We start from the raw sequence: 16,385 nt of genomic DNA, 5'->3' as shown, positions 1-16,385 counted from the left end.
TAGACAAATACTGAGCCTAGAAGGCAATATCTCACCTGTTGTCTCTCGTGTCCTGGCTTTGCACGATCAACACTCTTTAACCATCATTAAACTAATGATCTTTTAGCATTAATGGTCATGTGTTAGGCCTACTCAGGTCTTTTCCTGGATGGTCATTGTACTGCAGTGTTTAATTCCAACCCATCCTGTAATGTTCAAGTACCCTGAAGACCTTGATCAGGTTCAGATTTGATCAGGGTTAGAAGTAAAGCCTGCTTTGAAGTGTGTTAAGGTGTGCAGCGGGCTGGCCTGAGGTCATGCTTCCAGCCGTGGCCGACCGGGTTACTCACAGCTCTTCTTTGCAGGCTTAGCCGACGTTAGTAGGTGATCTGCGATGGGCAGGCGGGGCACACACGCGCTCACAATCGAACACACAAGCATACTGCTCACCCTTTACCCCGCGTCAGTTTGGCAAAGCTCAGCGACTAGTTAAAGGTGTTCACCTGTACCTTCTGAGCACGACGCTTATCTGCCCTCTGGTTCTGATGGTAGATTCGGCTAAAGTTGGACACGATGACGGGCACGGGCAGAGCTATTACCAGCACCCCGCTCAGCGAGCAGATGGAACCGAAAATCTTCCCGGCGATCGTCTTGGGCACCATGTCTCCATAACTGGAAGAAAGAGTGAACCGGAGAAAATGAGACGGTAGAAAGCAAAACAAAATCAGATGGAAAATGATAAACAAATGGGGTACAAATTAGCAAACAAACATTCAAACCACATTTTGTTGAGGTAAATTGCTGTTTTGCCGCTGCATAAATATTAAGTAATTGTCGCATGAACTGCAGCAAACTTCCCTCTGTGCTCCATATGGAGGCTATTGTGGCCTCGTGACGTTATTGTAATTCAATTACACAGGAAACAAAGGTTGAGAAAGGACACGTCACTTGTGGTGGAGAGGCAGAGAGATAGGGCGCTATCTGCAAAGCCAGTCCAGCTTTAAACCCTGCCAGCCCACTCCTACGCCAGCCTCTGTCTGGGGACTGTAAAGGTGTATAACAGCCTCCAGAGAACCCACGGCTTTATCTGACTCGTCAGGTACAAGCTGGCATGGAGAGGTGCCAAGACGCCACTCGCTGAGGTACCTGAAGTCATTAGGTTTGACCACTAGATGAACATTGAATCAAGTTGTACAGCACCATAACAATGTGCTTCAAATTCAAGACTAGGAACAATCCAGACAGACTTACTACTTGATTTCAAAGGACTCATGCTGCAATTGTTTGGCAAGCTTTTTCATTCACAATTTAAAAAAACCAAAAGATTCCCATTCAGTCGTTCATTTTAAACCAACTATGCCTCTTTTCACACTGACCCAACAAGCCAGACCGGCCACTACACACCAGAACACATTTTAATGTTATGAAGAATTTACAGCAGCATGTGAATTTATCAACACACTAAAACTGCCGTCTGATACCTTCACACTATCTTCACGCTTACTGCACAAAAGTAATGGTGTCCCATTACTCCACGAGCAGTTGTCTGCATTTCAGAATATTCTCGATTATTTGCAAGAGAGGACACAGAGATGTGACAGGTCTGCTGCAGATTAATTATAGATTTGCCTCTGCAACCCAAACTTTCAACAAAGTAAGGACAAGACATAGAAACTAAAGGGAACGCATGACGGAGGCATTAGTGCATGAGGGGGCCAAAGGGGTTCACTTAGTTACATTTGCTAATGCTGTAAAACCTCACAGAGCTTCAAAAAACAAGTGGATTCAGAGAATGTATGGATGGATTTTGGAGCCTGTCACAGTTACCAAAACATTACAGGGTTGATGATGCTAATTCAGGTCAGGGTCAGTTCTGATAATGCTTGGTTTCCTATGCTGTCCTGGGGATTTTACCACGTTTTGGGGGCTACAAGTGGCAAATCTTAAATATTTGAACTTTGTACTTTGTTCATCTTCATATTTTTATGCGGTGGCTAAATATTATACCTATGTGCTGCCACAATAAATTCTGTTGGAAAAATAAACTTTTTTCCCACATTTTTTCATTTGGAAGCTAAGGGATGTATTTTTTAATGGATTGATTTGTATCACTCATATCAAACATCAACAAATAATATTATCCTTTTCATTCGATTAAAACTGTTGTATGTTTCAGTTCATCTTAAATTTGGTTTATTTTGTGTTGTAGGCCTATTTTGTATGCTTAATCGAAAAACAAGTTTCGGCAGGTAGAGAGAGAGAGTAACAATTGGCCCCTAATGTAAAATTTTAACGGGTGATAAATAAATAAAAACATTATCACAACGTTGATAAAATATTCCACAATCGGTATATTGTGACACCCCAATTTTAGTTCCTTAAAATATGCTTTTAATTTTTATTAGAAAAAAATATATAGTTTTTCCTGAAGGTAACAGAATCCCAATACTCAAACCTAAACTCATCTGTTTATACAGTCTCACAGTAGATGATTCTTGTAGTATAAAATCCAGAAGTCTGCATTGATTTTTTGGGCTGAGTGCTACATATGATGGGAACAGGCCGACTATATGCCGCCGGCATCAGAGCCCAAGGGAGAGGTCTTGGCGGCTTTCCACCATCCCCACGGGCACTGTTCAGACAAATTCTTAGACCACAAAGAATGCCCCTGCCAAAATGTCAGCCTCACGTACTGCCCAAAGGATATCTGAAAGATGAAACAAAATGTTTGAAATTGTCTTTAGCAAGGTTTGGAATAAACACACACCACAAGCCAATACAGTATGTCACAATATGTGTATGTCACAGTGACTGATGGAGAAACAAAATTATATAGCACTGCACAATATACAATATATTTTGTTTATTTGTCAGCCAATGCTATAGACAACCTGTAAGATGTTTCATATCAACATAACTGTGGTCCACACAATAAGTTTTTTATTTTTTTACATTTGTTTAATATACTGCATAACAGCTGTTGGTAAAATTGGGCTAAGGTCATTTTTCTCTTTCTCTTTCTGAATAAAAGTTATCCCCAAAACTTATCAAAAGGTATAAACTAAATAACATTCTTCTAACAACTTTCCAGTTCACTGGAACACCCACATAAAAGCACAACTGCCTGAAACACGGACCACAAAATAAACAGAACAGATGAAGTCTATAGAAAGCACACAAACTTTACAGCAGTTTAATTTACCAATCATTTAAAATGGGAGATTAAAGCGGTTTCTATTACCCAGAAAGAGATTACCTTTAAAGAAAGAGCTGTCACTGACAGAAGGGTAGCCCGCCCAAGAGGCCATATGACTGACAGGTAAATCAACCAAATACGTTTTGTTTTGTGCCGCACCTTGTTTAGAGGCGTGGAAATGTTAACAGCGTTAACAGCAACAAAATGATTATAAATTTATGCCGTGTACATTGCATGCCTTTGAAAAGTGTTTTAATCCCTCGTGATGAATTCTTATTTCCAACTGCTGTAAACACGACAGCTTACTTTTTAGATCAGACAGCTTTGTGTTGTTTCCAGGCGGACCATTAAAGAATGCAACACCCACATTTACCCGAAATCCTGTGAAATTCAATCAATCAGATGACGACTTTGAAAGTGCTAAAGTGTTTTCAGAACAGTATGCCTTATGCATCAGACGTTTCGCCAGCGGTCCGTGGGCGTGACGTCTAAGACTAACAGAAGGGTAACATGGAAATGAAAGCAATTTGGACTTTCAGTGGAGATATATTCAAACACAGGGTGCAGGTCTATAACCCCTATAAAAGAAGTACAACATTCATTTCCATTCCAATTGAATAATAAGTGGCAATTATTGTTTTTTTTGGTTTTGGTTAACATTATAAATGAATTTTTTTTTAACAAAGATGTTGTAATGCAACACTTCAATGACTGTGTCACTGTGCAGTTAGTTTGTAGTTTATGCTTTTACATATCACTGTTGAAAGAAACAGCATATACTGGGCTAGGTATGTTTTGATGCTGGTTTGACCAGCTTAAACCAGCCAAGGACCAGCACATGATCAGCTTAAACCAGCACAAACCAGCATCAAAACATACCTAACCAGCATATGCAGTTTTTGTCAACAGAGATGGGTACTTAATCATTCACAGTACATAAACCACACATTAATCGCAGTAAAAATGTGTTTAATTACTAAGCATAGACAATAATAATTCAAAAAGGAATGGAAAGCTTCACACAATTGCACCTATCAAATCACTGACTCACAGTAACCTTTAGACATTGAACCATTGGGCAAAAATGTAAAGTGTGTACATTTTCTCCTCTCTTTGTTTAATGTACCACTTTGACACTGGGAATGGTTTAGAAGCCTCTTTGAAAACAGTCATTATATTTTCAGTTCACCATTATAATGGGGTAACATAACTTCTGACTGACACAAGAGCATTCAGACGACTTTAAAGTGGCCGTCTGGCTGCAATGCCGAAAGACTTCCTCAGCTACAGCTGCCTGTCATACTGTTAATGATGTCATTCCCCCAGCCAGTGGTGTAGTCAAGGGTATACGCAGATATATGGCGTATACCCACTACTTTATCAGACGGCAATCCGTATACCCAGTTGTGTAGTCCAGGGTATGGGTGGGTATCCCCACACCATATTTTCCATGGTGTGTAATAAAAGTAGTGAACAACAGGGCAAACTGAATGAAGTGCTGCCAATATTGTAGAAAACGCCTAAGACTGATCTCAGATCTGATCTACATCAGCGTATAATAGCGCACGTCAATCTAATTGAGGTGGCCAATCAAATGAAGGAAGGCGAGAATTATTATCCAATCAAATGAGAGAAGACGGGAGTTGCTTTTGACAGAAGCCCAGCTCAAGGTCATTTTTAACTGTGAAAGAGCGCGATGTAAGTAACTAAATGTTTAATGTTTGACAACTGTTATATCATAGAAATGTTAGGGACTGTTCCCATGTCACGTCTAAAAACACGTCCAAATTGCTGGCTGTGTCACTTTTTACCTCTTTCTATTGTTCTCATTGCTTGATTCTGATTGGCCAGGTCTCATTGTAGGTTCGTTATTCCCAGATAACAACCTCTAAAATTTATGACACACGGTAACCCTGATGCAGTAAATAATTTTACAGGATTTTTTTAATGACATGACATTATATTTATAAATGATTAAACCAAATTGCCCATTCGTGATGTTTGAATGCCGTTTCTTACCCTTAAACCGAAAGTAAACGTTTAACAGAAGAACTGCATTCAGTAAAAATAAGCACACATTTCATGTTAAATTAACATTTCATGTTCAGTTTTTTCTCATGTGGCAAGTAGCCGTGTAATAAGCGGGATAATGTACAAGTGACCGGCTGTTATCACAGAAATAAGCCCTGACAGTGTGATCAGGTATCACACTGAAGGGGCTTATTTCTCATTATTACACGGCTCATTTAAAAGCTTGATTCTGATTGGGCAGTCGCGACATTCCTAAGGTTGTTATTTTCAAATAACTTATTTACGATAAAAGTTAGGAATGTCGCGTATTCCTGAAAAAAAAATTCTTAAGACATTTCTTAGAAATGTTCTCACGACTGATCTTAGGAAAAAATTGAGAAGAATCCAAATTCTCGAAACAAAAGCGGTCGTAAATATCATTTTAAAATTACGACAGCCTCACGGTTGGATTAAATCTCAAAAGGTAAAATGTTTTATACATGTATTTGGTTTTTTCACATGTGACGTGTTTTGTTTGGAGCCAGAATAATAATTTTGACGTTTACTTCCCGTTAAGGAATATTTATTTTGATACAATAATGATAAAGTCTAGCTCCCTCACTTTAGATTTTATTATTCTGGAACAAAGTGAGGGGGCACGGTGGCTTAGTGGTTAGCACGTTCGCCTCACACCTCCAGGATTGGGGGTTCGATTCCCGCTTCCGACTTGTGTGTGTGGAGTTTGCATGTTCTCCCCGTGCCTCGGGGTTTTCCTCTGGGTACTCCGGTTTCCTCCCCTGGTCCAAAGACATGCATGGTAGGTTGATTGGCATCTCTGGAAAAAATTGTCCGTAGGGTGTGAGTGTGTGTTTGAATGAGTGAGTGTGTGTGTGTGTGTGTGCTCTGCGATGGGTTGGCACTCCATCCAGGGTGTATCCTGCCTTGATGCCCGATGACTCCTGAGATAGGCGCAGGCTCCCCGTGACCCGAGGTAGTTCGGATAAGCGGTAGAAAATGGAATGGAATGTTCAGTTTTTTCTCATGTGGCAAGTAGCCGTGTAATAAGCGGGATAATGTACAAGTGACCGGCTGTTATCACAGAAATAAGCCCTGACAGTGTGATCAGGTATCACACTGAAGGGGCTTATTTCTCATTATTACACGGCTCATTTAAAAGCTTGATTCTGATTGGGCAGTCGCGACATTCCTAAGGTTGTTATTTTCAAATAACTTATTTACGATAAAAGTTAGGAATGTCGCGTATTCCTGAAAAAAAAATTCTTAAGACATTTCTTAGAAATGTTCTCACGACTGATCTTAGGAAAAAATTGAGAAGAATCCAAATTCTCGAAACAAAAGCGGTCGTAAATATCATTTTAAAATTACGACAGCCTCACGGTTGGATTAAATCTCAAAAGGTAAAATGTTTTATACATGTATTTGGTTTTTTCACATGTGACGTGTTTTGTTTGGAGCCAGAATAATAATTTTGACGTTTACTTCCCGTTAAGGAATATTTATTTTGATACAATAATGATAAAGTCTAGCTCCCTCACTTTAGATTTTATTATTCTGGAACAAAGTGAGGGGGCACGGTGGCTTAGTGGTTAGCACGTTCGCCTCACACCTCCAGGATTGGGGGTTCGATTCCCGCTTCCGACTTGTGTGTGTGGAGTTTGCATGTTCTCCCCGTGCCTCGGGGTTTTCCTCTGGGTACTCCGGTTTCCTCCCCTGGTCCAAAGACATGCATGGTAGGTTGATTGGCATCTCTGGAAAAAATTGTCCGTAGGGTGTGAGTGTGTGTTTGAATGAGTGAGTGTGTGTGTGTGTGCTCTGCGATGGGTTGGCACTCCATCCAGGGTGTATCCTGCCTTGATGCCCGATGACTCCTGAGATAGGCGCAGGCTCCCCGTGACCCGAGGTAGTTCGGATAAGCGGTAGAAAATGGAATGGAATGTTCAGTTTTTTCTCATGTGGCAAGTAGCCGTGTAATAAGCGGGATAATGTACAAGTGACCGGCTGTTATCACAGAAATAAGCCCTGACAGTGTGATCAGGTATCACACTGAAGGGGCTTATTTCTCATTATTACACGGCTCATTTAAAAGCTTGATTCTGATTGGGCAGTCGCGACATTCCTAAGGTTGTTATTTTCAAATAACTTATTTACGATAAAAGTTAGGAATGTCGCGTATTCCTGAAAAAAAAATTCTTAAGACATTTCTTAGAAATGTTCTCACGACTGATCTTAGGAAAAAATTGAGAAGAATCCAAATTCTCGAAACAAAAGCGGTCGTAAATATCATTTTAAAATTACGACAGCCTCACGGTTGGATTAAATCTCAAAAGGTAAAATGTTTTATACATGTATTTGGTTTTTTCACATGTGACGTGTTTTGTTTGGAGCCAGAATAATAATTTTGACGTTTACTTCCCGTTAAGGAATATTTATTTTGATACAATAATGATAAAGTCTAGCTCCCTCACTTTAGATTTTATTATTCTGGAACAAAGTGAGGGGGCACGGTGGCTTAGTGGTTAGCACGTTCGCCTCACACCTCCAGGATTGGGGGTTCGATTCCCGCTTCCGACTTGTGTGTGTGGAGTTTGCATGTTCTCCCCGTGCCTCGGGGTTTTCCTCTGGGTACTCCGGTTTCCTCCCCTGGTCCAAAGACATGCATGGTAGGTTGATTGGCATCTCTGGAAAAAATTGTCCGTAGGGTGTGAGTGTGTGTTTGAATGAGTGAGTGTGTGTGCCCTGCGATGGGTTGGCACTCCATCCAGGGTGTATCCTGCCTTGATGCCCCATGACTCCTGAGATAGGCACAGGCTCCCCGTTACCCGAGGTAGTTCGGATAAGCGGTAGAAAATGGATGGATGGATGGATGGATGGAGCAAAGTGACTCTAAACGGAGAGGGTCACACGTATTATGCCGAAAATAAAACACAAAAAGTATTACAATAAGTATTATTTTTAACGCTTGCATACATATTAGCTAACATGCAATCATAAATGACGTTTAATGCAAATATATATATATGCTATATATAAGAATACGACTTGCTTGTTGCTGCACACGTAAAGTTTAATGAGATAAACATCTACAGTTACCACATAAGCATTTATTCTTACGACAAAAATGAAGATGTTCTTAAGAAAATATTTGAGATAGTGGTGGGCCGTTAACGGCGTTAACGTGCTGTGTTAACGAGAGACTCTTATCGCGCGATTTAAAAAATTATCCTCATCATCTCATGACCAGGGCTTCATTCACGCGATTCGCGCCGCAAGGAGGTCTATCGCGTCTTTGCATTGACTTAACATGTAAATCACTCGCGCTTGACGCGCCATTCGCGTTTGGTCTGAACACAACATAACGTTACTGTGAAATTACCACATCAAACGTGACGTGCTAACATGGATGAAGCTATGAAGCCGCAGGGTTTACTTCAGGGAAAATTTATTTTTAAAAAGCTTCCCAATGGAAATATCGACAAGACTAAGGTTGTTTGCACCTTGTGCAATGCGGAATTGGTTTAAAAAAACTTTCTCTCAACAGGTAGTGGTCTAGCTTTAGTTGAAACCAGTAAATTTGTATTGGCACCTAATGTATTATGGCTCCTGTATGACATATCGCTTGTTGCTCCCTAACTCTTTGTAAATTGCTTTGGATAAAAGCGTCTGCTAAATGACTAAATGTAAATGTACTGTAGGAGCTTTTCCAGTCTCAAGTACCACCTAAACACAAAGCATCTCTTAGCTAATGCGGAAGTAAACACAAGTACATTTTATTGAACATAATTTATTTTCATCACCAATTATCATAGCAGAACAGCTTTCTCAAGCAGTTTGTGATGCATTTTGGAAACAGGAGATGAGCCCCTGGTCTAATGCGCCACCTGGCTTGAGACACCCGTTCTCAAAGACTTACTTTTAGTCATTATTTGGGTAGCACACATATTCTGAATGCCTTCGGCAGAATTCAAATGAGCCATTTTAATCTAGATTAATCTAGATAAAACAAAAAAATCTATGCCCACCACTAATTTGAGTACATTTTAAGAAATGTTTGAGAATCGCTCTCACGAACATTCTTACGATCTTCTTATAATTGATTTTAGAACTATCTTAGATTTTGTCTTTTGAACAGTTTTTTGAATCCGGCCCCAGGTCCCTAATTGTATCCGCTGACAGTCCCCGTTTCGGTGTCGCACACACTTGTTCGAGAACTTTGAAAGCCGTGTCTAATCAACATGCGGCACCACAGGCTGTTGAGGGGAGAAGCTAATGAGAGAGGTGAAATAAAAATGGATCTATTCATGGTAAGATAGAATCGAGGGAGCTTTCTAATTTCTGCCTGTGCCTTGAGGGAGCCAATCGGGCCTTTACATAAAAACCTGATATAAAGAGATGAACGTGAAATATCATCAGCGGGGAACGCTTGTCTAAGGCCCCCGTTTGACAGCGGCAAAGCGCGGCGAGAAATGCTATAGTGCGGTTGATGCGTGCGGGCATTAAGGCGGGAATGTGCGGGACTCCACAGCTGAGATCTAAACCGTCTCCTGTAACAGTTTGCTAATAGAAAGTCTAGTACATCCAGCTTGAGGCCAAGATTCACAGCGCTCTGGGACGATTCTCAGTCTGTTCCAAATGTTCAATGATGGAGCCAAATTCTGGTTTCAAATGAATGTATTCATGAATGTGCTCAGATCATTTCTGCTTAAAATTACTGTAAAGGCATGAGGTGGTCTTTAATATTCATTTTCCAGATCTTTGATTCCATCTTTTTATTCTCACAGCAAGAGGCAAAAACAGATTAATATAGGCATTCATATATTCATGTTTGCCTCATTTTACTTATTTTATCTAATTGTCTGAGACAAAAGAGAGATAAAAGAGAGAATATTAAATATAAACAAAGTAGTATTTAGTTGCAAAGACTTGGGCACAATACTCAACAATACAGATAGACGGTGTATGGTACAATTGCCTTCGGTTCTATTTCAGGTGCTTTCCCTATGGCCAATGAAGCATTTATTGAAAAATCACACTTAGTGGAGCAGGAATGTACAGCCTAGGGCAGGATAACATCTGCTCGGTTTATCTTTTCAGATGGTGCACGTCTGTTGTGGAAAATACACATGTTTGTAAAGGAAACAAAGGACTATACAGAGGACGAATTTGACGTCATTGTGCTGGCTGGTGAGGAGCCAAGGTAGCCGAGTGATCTAGGTGTGATACATTCAACTGAAGGATGTACAGTCATCAATCATCATTTCTGAAAGAAAAGCACATGCACACACAGACTTCTGAAGAACTGGAGATATTGTGTGTGTGATTCAGCACTCTGGACAGCTCCTTATATATGTGAATATGAGAGCCTGATGATGGATTAAAAAATGTATATATTGTATAAATCTATCTATCTATATCAAAAATAAGATCGCATTGTTGAGTGAATGCTCTCTACAAATGGTATACATTAATCAAATACCACATTCTGGCTGGTCTGAAATATCAGCTATTGCTAAAAGTAGATGTAGGAGCCTGATTAGAAAAGTAATCTGATGAAATATGTGTGTAAGTATGTGTGTATATCTGTGTGTGTGTGTGTGTGTGTGTGTGTGTGTGCGTATGTATATATAGATATGAAGACAAATCATGTTTATTTATATTTTTCTTTCAAAATAATATCAAAAAAACTGCAGTTTGCAGTATAATAACAAAAAAGTACAGCTAACTTACACAACAAATCACAATATCATAATAAAAAACATTTTTTTGAACAGTTATTCAGTTTTTTTTTTAACTAAACTTACATTTACATTTAGGCATTTGGCAGACGCTTTTATCCAATGCGACTTACATTGCTTTATCCTATACATTTTACATAGGTATTTGCAATCTCCTGGGATCAAACCAACAACCTTGCGTTGTTATCGCAATGCTCTTACCACTGAGCTACAGGAAAGCACCCAAATTTTTCTATATATACTGTATAAATTGTGTATAGCTAGGGTATTAAAAAGAAAATATATATAACATTCTTCTGGTATTGACATGAATCTTCTATGTAAATTATTTTGTAAAAGCAAATTATTACCACTTTTTAAATTTCTATACAAAAAAATAACTGTAAACATGCTTTACCTCTGTCCTCAATTACACGTCACAGCAAATAAAAGAGCGTCAAAACATAATTTATTTTTTGAATATTTATTAATAAAACGTACAGGAAAACCTGTGTCACTTTAAATTTGTATTTACATTCTCAATTGAGGTAGGGCCATGCTAGTGTCACTGGAAGCATCTTGAGATCGACTCAAAATGACATGTCTACATGAGGTCGGGGTTGATGGATCTGACCCAAGAGTAGAGGTCCAATGTCTGACTTCGAGTGCCGTTTGAGGCAGGAATATCAGAAATGCAGCATAAGTGCTCCCTCCCTGTAGTGTCTAAAATGGAAAAGTGCAGGTACCGATGCATTATGGCCCAATTCAAGCACTGGGTGTGGAACTGAAACCCTATTGCTCGGTTTCACAGACATGGATTAAGTCTAGTCCCAGACTAAAATGAACGGTTGAACTTAAACTTAACAGAAAATAACTTGCCCTGAATTACCTTTAATAAGTCAGTGCCTTTGCGTTGTCTCAAGATACACAACAGCAAAAATAAATAAGGAATTTTTATGAAGGCAAGAAATACATTTAATGAAAATGCATTGAAATCCCATTCTAAAGAAGAAGGGCATGTTTTCACACGTCACCCATGTCTGTGATATTCAGATCTAGTTTCTTCAGGCGTCCACTCTCTGAAGCTGTTTACACACATCTTTACTTTTTAGCATTCATTATCTCTCTTTTTTTTAAAGCCTTTTTTTAAAGCCGTTTTTTATATATATTTTTCAGTATATATGGACAAACAATATGTCAAATGAAAGAACAGAGTCTCAGCTTTTAAACAAAAGAAACCGTATTCTTATATCTTCATTTGTTCATTTTTTATTACTCCATAGATGTGGGTAGGTTTCTTCAGAAATGCATCAGTTTGATTAAACAGCTGAGATAATTTACGTTTTTTGTCAAAGATTCCGCCCAGATTCCACTCAGAACAATCATTAAAAACCGCTAAAACAAATACGTTCTAGGTTCTGGGATTCTGTACTTTTTCCCAAAGGTGTGTAATAGCGCCACCTGCTGTAAAACAGTACAAACACTGATTGCCGTAAAATCTCGTCTTTGGCGGGGAACCGTTTTTTTTTAATTGACAAGATAACTCGTGGTGGTGAAAGAGTTAAATGTAGAATAAATGAGTGTAAAACAGCTTATATTTGTTGTAAGTGATATTGGAGGTGTTTAAGCTTAAAGTAAGATGAATTCTTCTTCAAGAAAATGCATTCCACCTTCCTGCTTTGAATTTATTTTTTTCTTATTCAAAGATTCTAGAGGCATCAGTTACAACATAGATTTCGTATATAGTCTCAAATCTATCCGCAATTTGCTGGATCTTTAGTTCCCGACACACTACATGGAATATGTGTTAAGCAATGTTTCACCCCGGCCTGACTAAATAAAGGTACTGCATTACCACACACTGTGTTCAAATCAGCAGTTTGAAAACCTTACATAACAACAAAAGAAATCAAACGTTGTGCAGATGTATCTACTCACATCTAATTAGAAATGCCGTGGAAAGGCTGTTATTAAGCATCATGTCTAACTGCTTTGTAATGGAAGACGAAATTGCACCAGCGACGAAAGTTTCAGCAAATAAATCTGCTGCCAATTAATTGGGTGTCTGTCTCCTGAGCTAATCTCTGTTCCTAACACTATGCTTGCTAAGCGATCAATAGCGTCTGAGTCTGTCAGACTCTTGATAAAATAGTGAATGCCGGGTAATTATGAAGAACTGCTACAATGTGGCACAGCAATGCTAATGTACTTTATGTAGTAATGTAGCATGTTCTTGTATTGCGACAAAAGCTTAATGAAATCTTAATAAAACTATTAATACATTTTAAAAGCTAACATGTTTAAGTGATTGAAAGAAATGGAAACAAAAATTGGTCTGCTAATATGGCCATCACGGCTTGTTTTGGATGCTGGGTTTAGACATTAAGATTCTTAAATGGATAGTTTACAAAAAATTGAAAATTCTGTCTTCATTTACTAACCCAGATGTGGCACAAACCTGTCTATGACTACACAGGTTGCACAGGGCACCTACACCACCAGGGGGCCCTCTTGAGTACCAAATCAAAAACACTTTAACTTGTGGATTCAACTTTAGAGGAGTCATTTGGAAATTTCTTTTTAGTACTTAAAATTTAAAAGTACAAAACGGGAAGCAAAAGAAGGCATGCGTTTTTGTACGTTTTCTTACTAAGTCTTATTTAGTTTTTCCAAATTATGCAATGAATTACTTGCAAAACAATTCTCCAGTACAGATTTACAAATTCAGTATTTGTCCACTATATTTCGTTTGCCCATGACAGGCTAATATATATTTTTTTGTTTGTGCCATCACACGTAGAAAATTATTGATGTGTTATCTTATGCCTAGCTTTTTTGAGAAAACTGTATTTCTCATGCTTTATTTGTGTCACTCATTTTGTAGTAAAAACACAGTGTCTGCATGATACAGTTTTTAAACAGCTAAATGTTTCCAGAGCCAAGAATTAGGTCAATCTGAATTAGAATTTAACTTTATACTGAATTGGAGTCAAATGTTTTTTTTCTTTCAGTCTTTATAAGAAATAAAAAATAATCATTCAAATAACATATTTAAATGATTAGTTTACAGTTATCTTTAGGTCTCACAAGTTTGCTTAAGGCCCCCATACGTCTAGGATCGGCACTGCCTCTGTTAAACACAAAAAAAAATATTTTGAGAAATGTCTTAGTGGTATTGTGTTTATACAATGGAAGTCAATAGGGACCAGTGTTCTTTGGTTGCCAATATGCTTCAAAATAGCATCTTTTGTGATTGAAGAAGAAAGAATGTCATACAGGTTTGTAATAATATTAGGGTAAATAAATTATGATACTGTATTTTGAGAGAATTACATTTTTTGAGTGAAATATCCCTTTAATGGAATAGTTCAAGTCATATGGTCTACAAACATTTTGTGGTGCTATTACATTGGCACCTTTCAACCTTTGTCAACTGTATAACCTGCTTTTTTTGTATGGAAAACACCTGCGTGAACTTCTTCCGCTCATTTATTTAACTAGTTTACCAAGGCCAAGTTGTCTTACTCTTGAAACTCAGTGTAAGCATCAGAAAAAACTGGAACTTGATTCCGCATTGGACTAAACCCAGATGTAGAGAGTAAACTTTATCACCTTATTCCAGAAGCCAACCACATCCACTGCTGCACAGGTGACCAGCATATCTACCAACCTGACTCGCTCTCCCCGGACCTGTTCACTCTATTTCGATGCAGTCCAACTCTATTTAATAAAGCAGCACTCCCTCCAAACTCCAGCTCTGAAGACAGAAATTAGCACTTTCCCTGGGTTCCCTCCCTGGCAGCTTTAAAAAAGCCTCTAAGTAGGTTACAGGCAAAAGAGAGAGCGAGAGAATGAGCGAGAGAGATAAGTAGGCTGCTGGTGAGACTTGGGAAAGTGAGGCCTGCTTCAGCGTTCGCCAGCAGCTACATTCCTGTACTGTGGGAAATTAATGCTTAAGGTTTTATGATGCAGCACATCATTTCTGAGCCTGTTCTTTAACCAAAACAGCCTGGAAGTTGGAGCTGTCAAAGTTAATGGATCAACGTATTTTCTCAATTTTATATTTATCAAATTCATACTGTGGCCTTGTACCTATAGCTGAAAAACAGCATGCTGATATAGGCCATAACAGCACAACTGCAGATGTGATACTGGTTTTAAAAGAATTCAATTGAGAATGGAAACTACACTCTTAAAAAAAGGTGCTTTATGATGCAACAGAATAAAAATTTTTTGTCTAAATGGCTCCATAAAGAACTTTCAACATTTGAAGAACGTTTCTGTCTCACAGAATTTTTTTTTGTGGGAAGAAAAGGGTTCTTCAGATTATGAAAATGTGAGAAAAAGAGGGTTCTTTAAAGACCCTTTGACTGAATGGTTCTTTGTGGAACCATAAATTATTTTTTGTGGAACCATGAATGATTCTTCTATGGAATCGCTGTGAAGAACCTCTTGTAGCACCTTTACTTTTAAAAGTATACATGAATAAACAAGCTAAAAGAAGATCCTAGAAAAAGAGGTTTAGAAACAACTAAAGCAACAGATGCAGGACATGGAAATGCAAGTTTTACAAGTTTTAGAAACATCAGACAATCTAGTCAAGACCAGGATTTGGCTCAGACTGTTTTTGAACAAGAAGAAACAAGTATTTTTTTAAAAAATGTACTTCCAAAGATTCTTCGATGCCATAGAAGAACCTTTTGGTTCAAAAAACCTTGAACATCTGAAGAACCTTTTTATGAAAAAGTAAGGAAGAGGTGGTTCTTCAAAGAACCTTTGACTGAATGGTTATTTGAGGTATCACTGTAAAGAACCTTTTAAGCACCTTTATATTTAAGTGTATGAGACTGCCAGAATCTCAATAGTTTAATCTATTTGAAATGCAAACCTTTGCTAAAGTCTTCTGCTTCTCCAACATTTCTCCTGATAAAAGATCCAGAAATCCCAAAATGTCTGCATTTCAGAAGAGATAATAGCCGGCAGCCATATAACCCTTTAGCCCAAGACTCTTTGACCACTGGAGCTAAGCAGGGCTAAGCCTCGCCTGGCCTGTACCTGGATGGGAGATCTCCTGGGAAAAACTAGGTTGTCCTTCAAGTAACAGTAAGCGTGTAACCACGGCATTCTGGCAAAATTTACCCTTGCCTCAATACCTCTTGGCCTCCTTATCATCACCATATGTACTAATTGGCATTGTAACTCTGTCTCCTCTCCACCAATAAGCTGGTGTGATGAACGTTCTGGCTCAATATGACTGCAGTAGCGTCATCCAGGTGGATGCTGCACATGGGTGGCGGTTGAGGAGATTCCCCCTTCGATGTAAAGCACTTTGAGTACCCAGAAAAGCACTAAATACATTTTATTAAAACTGTCTCTCTGACTCCAGTTTTTTCAAGTCTAGATTCAAAAGTCATTTTTATTGAAAATCTGAATATTAACATTTATATCATTCAATTTACAAAAATGTT

At 38.6% G+C, this 16,385-nt stretch overlaps 1 protein-coding gene across 1 annotated transcript in view; it reads right to left on the bottom strand.

Moving 5' to 3' along the window:
* LOC130410665 (potassium voltage-gated channel subfamily D member 3-like) overlaps positions 1-16,385 on the bottom strand; it is a 98,560-nt gene that overhangs the window by 22,822 nt on the left and 59,353 nt on the right. The window contains exon 3 of the mRNA XM_056735476.1: positions 483-651. Within this exon, the coding sequence (XP_056591454.1) occupies positions 483-651 (169 nt within the window). The remainder of the gene's footprint in view (positions 1-482; positions 652-16,385) is intronic.

The sequence above is a fragment of the Triplophysa dalaica genome, chromosome 21 (assembly GCF_015846415.1).
Source record: "Triplophysa dalaica isolate WHDGS20190420 chromosome 21, ASM1584641v1, whole genome shotgun sequence".
Taxonomy (NCBI): domain Eukaryota; kingdom Metazoa; phylum Chordata; class Actinopteri; order Cypriniformes; family Nemacheilidae; genus Triplophysa; species Triplophysa dalaica.
This window is presented reverse-complemented; position numbering and strand designations above follow the sequence as displayed.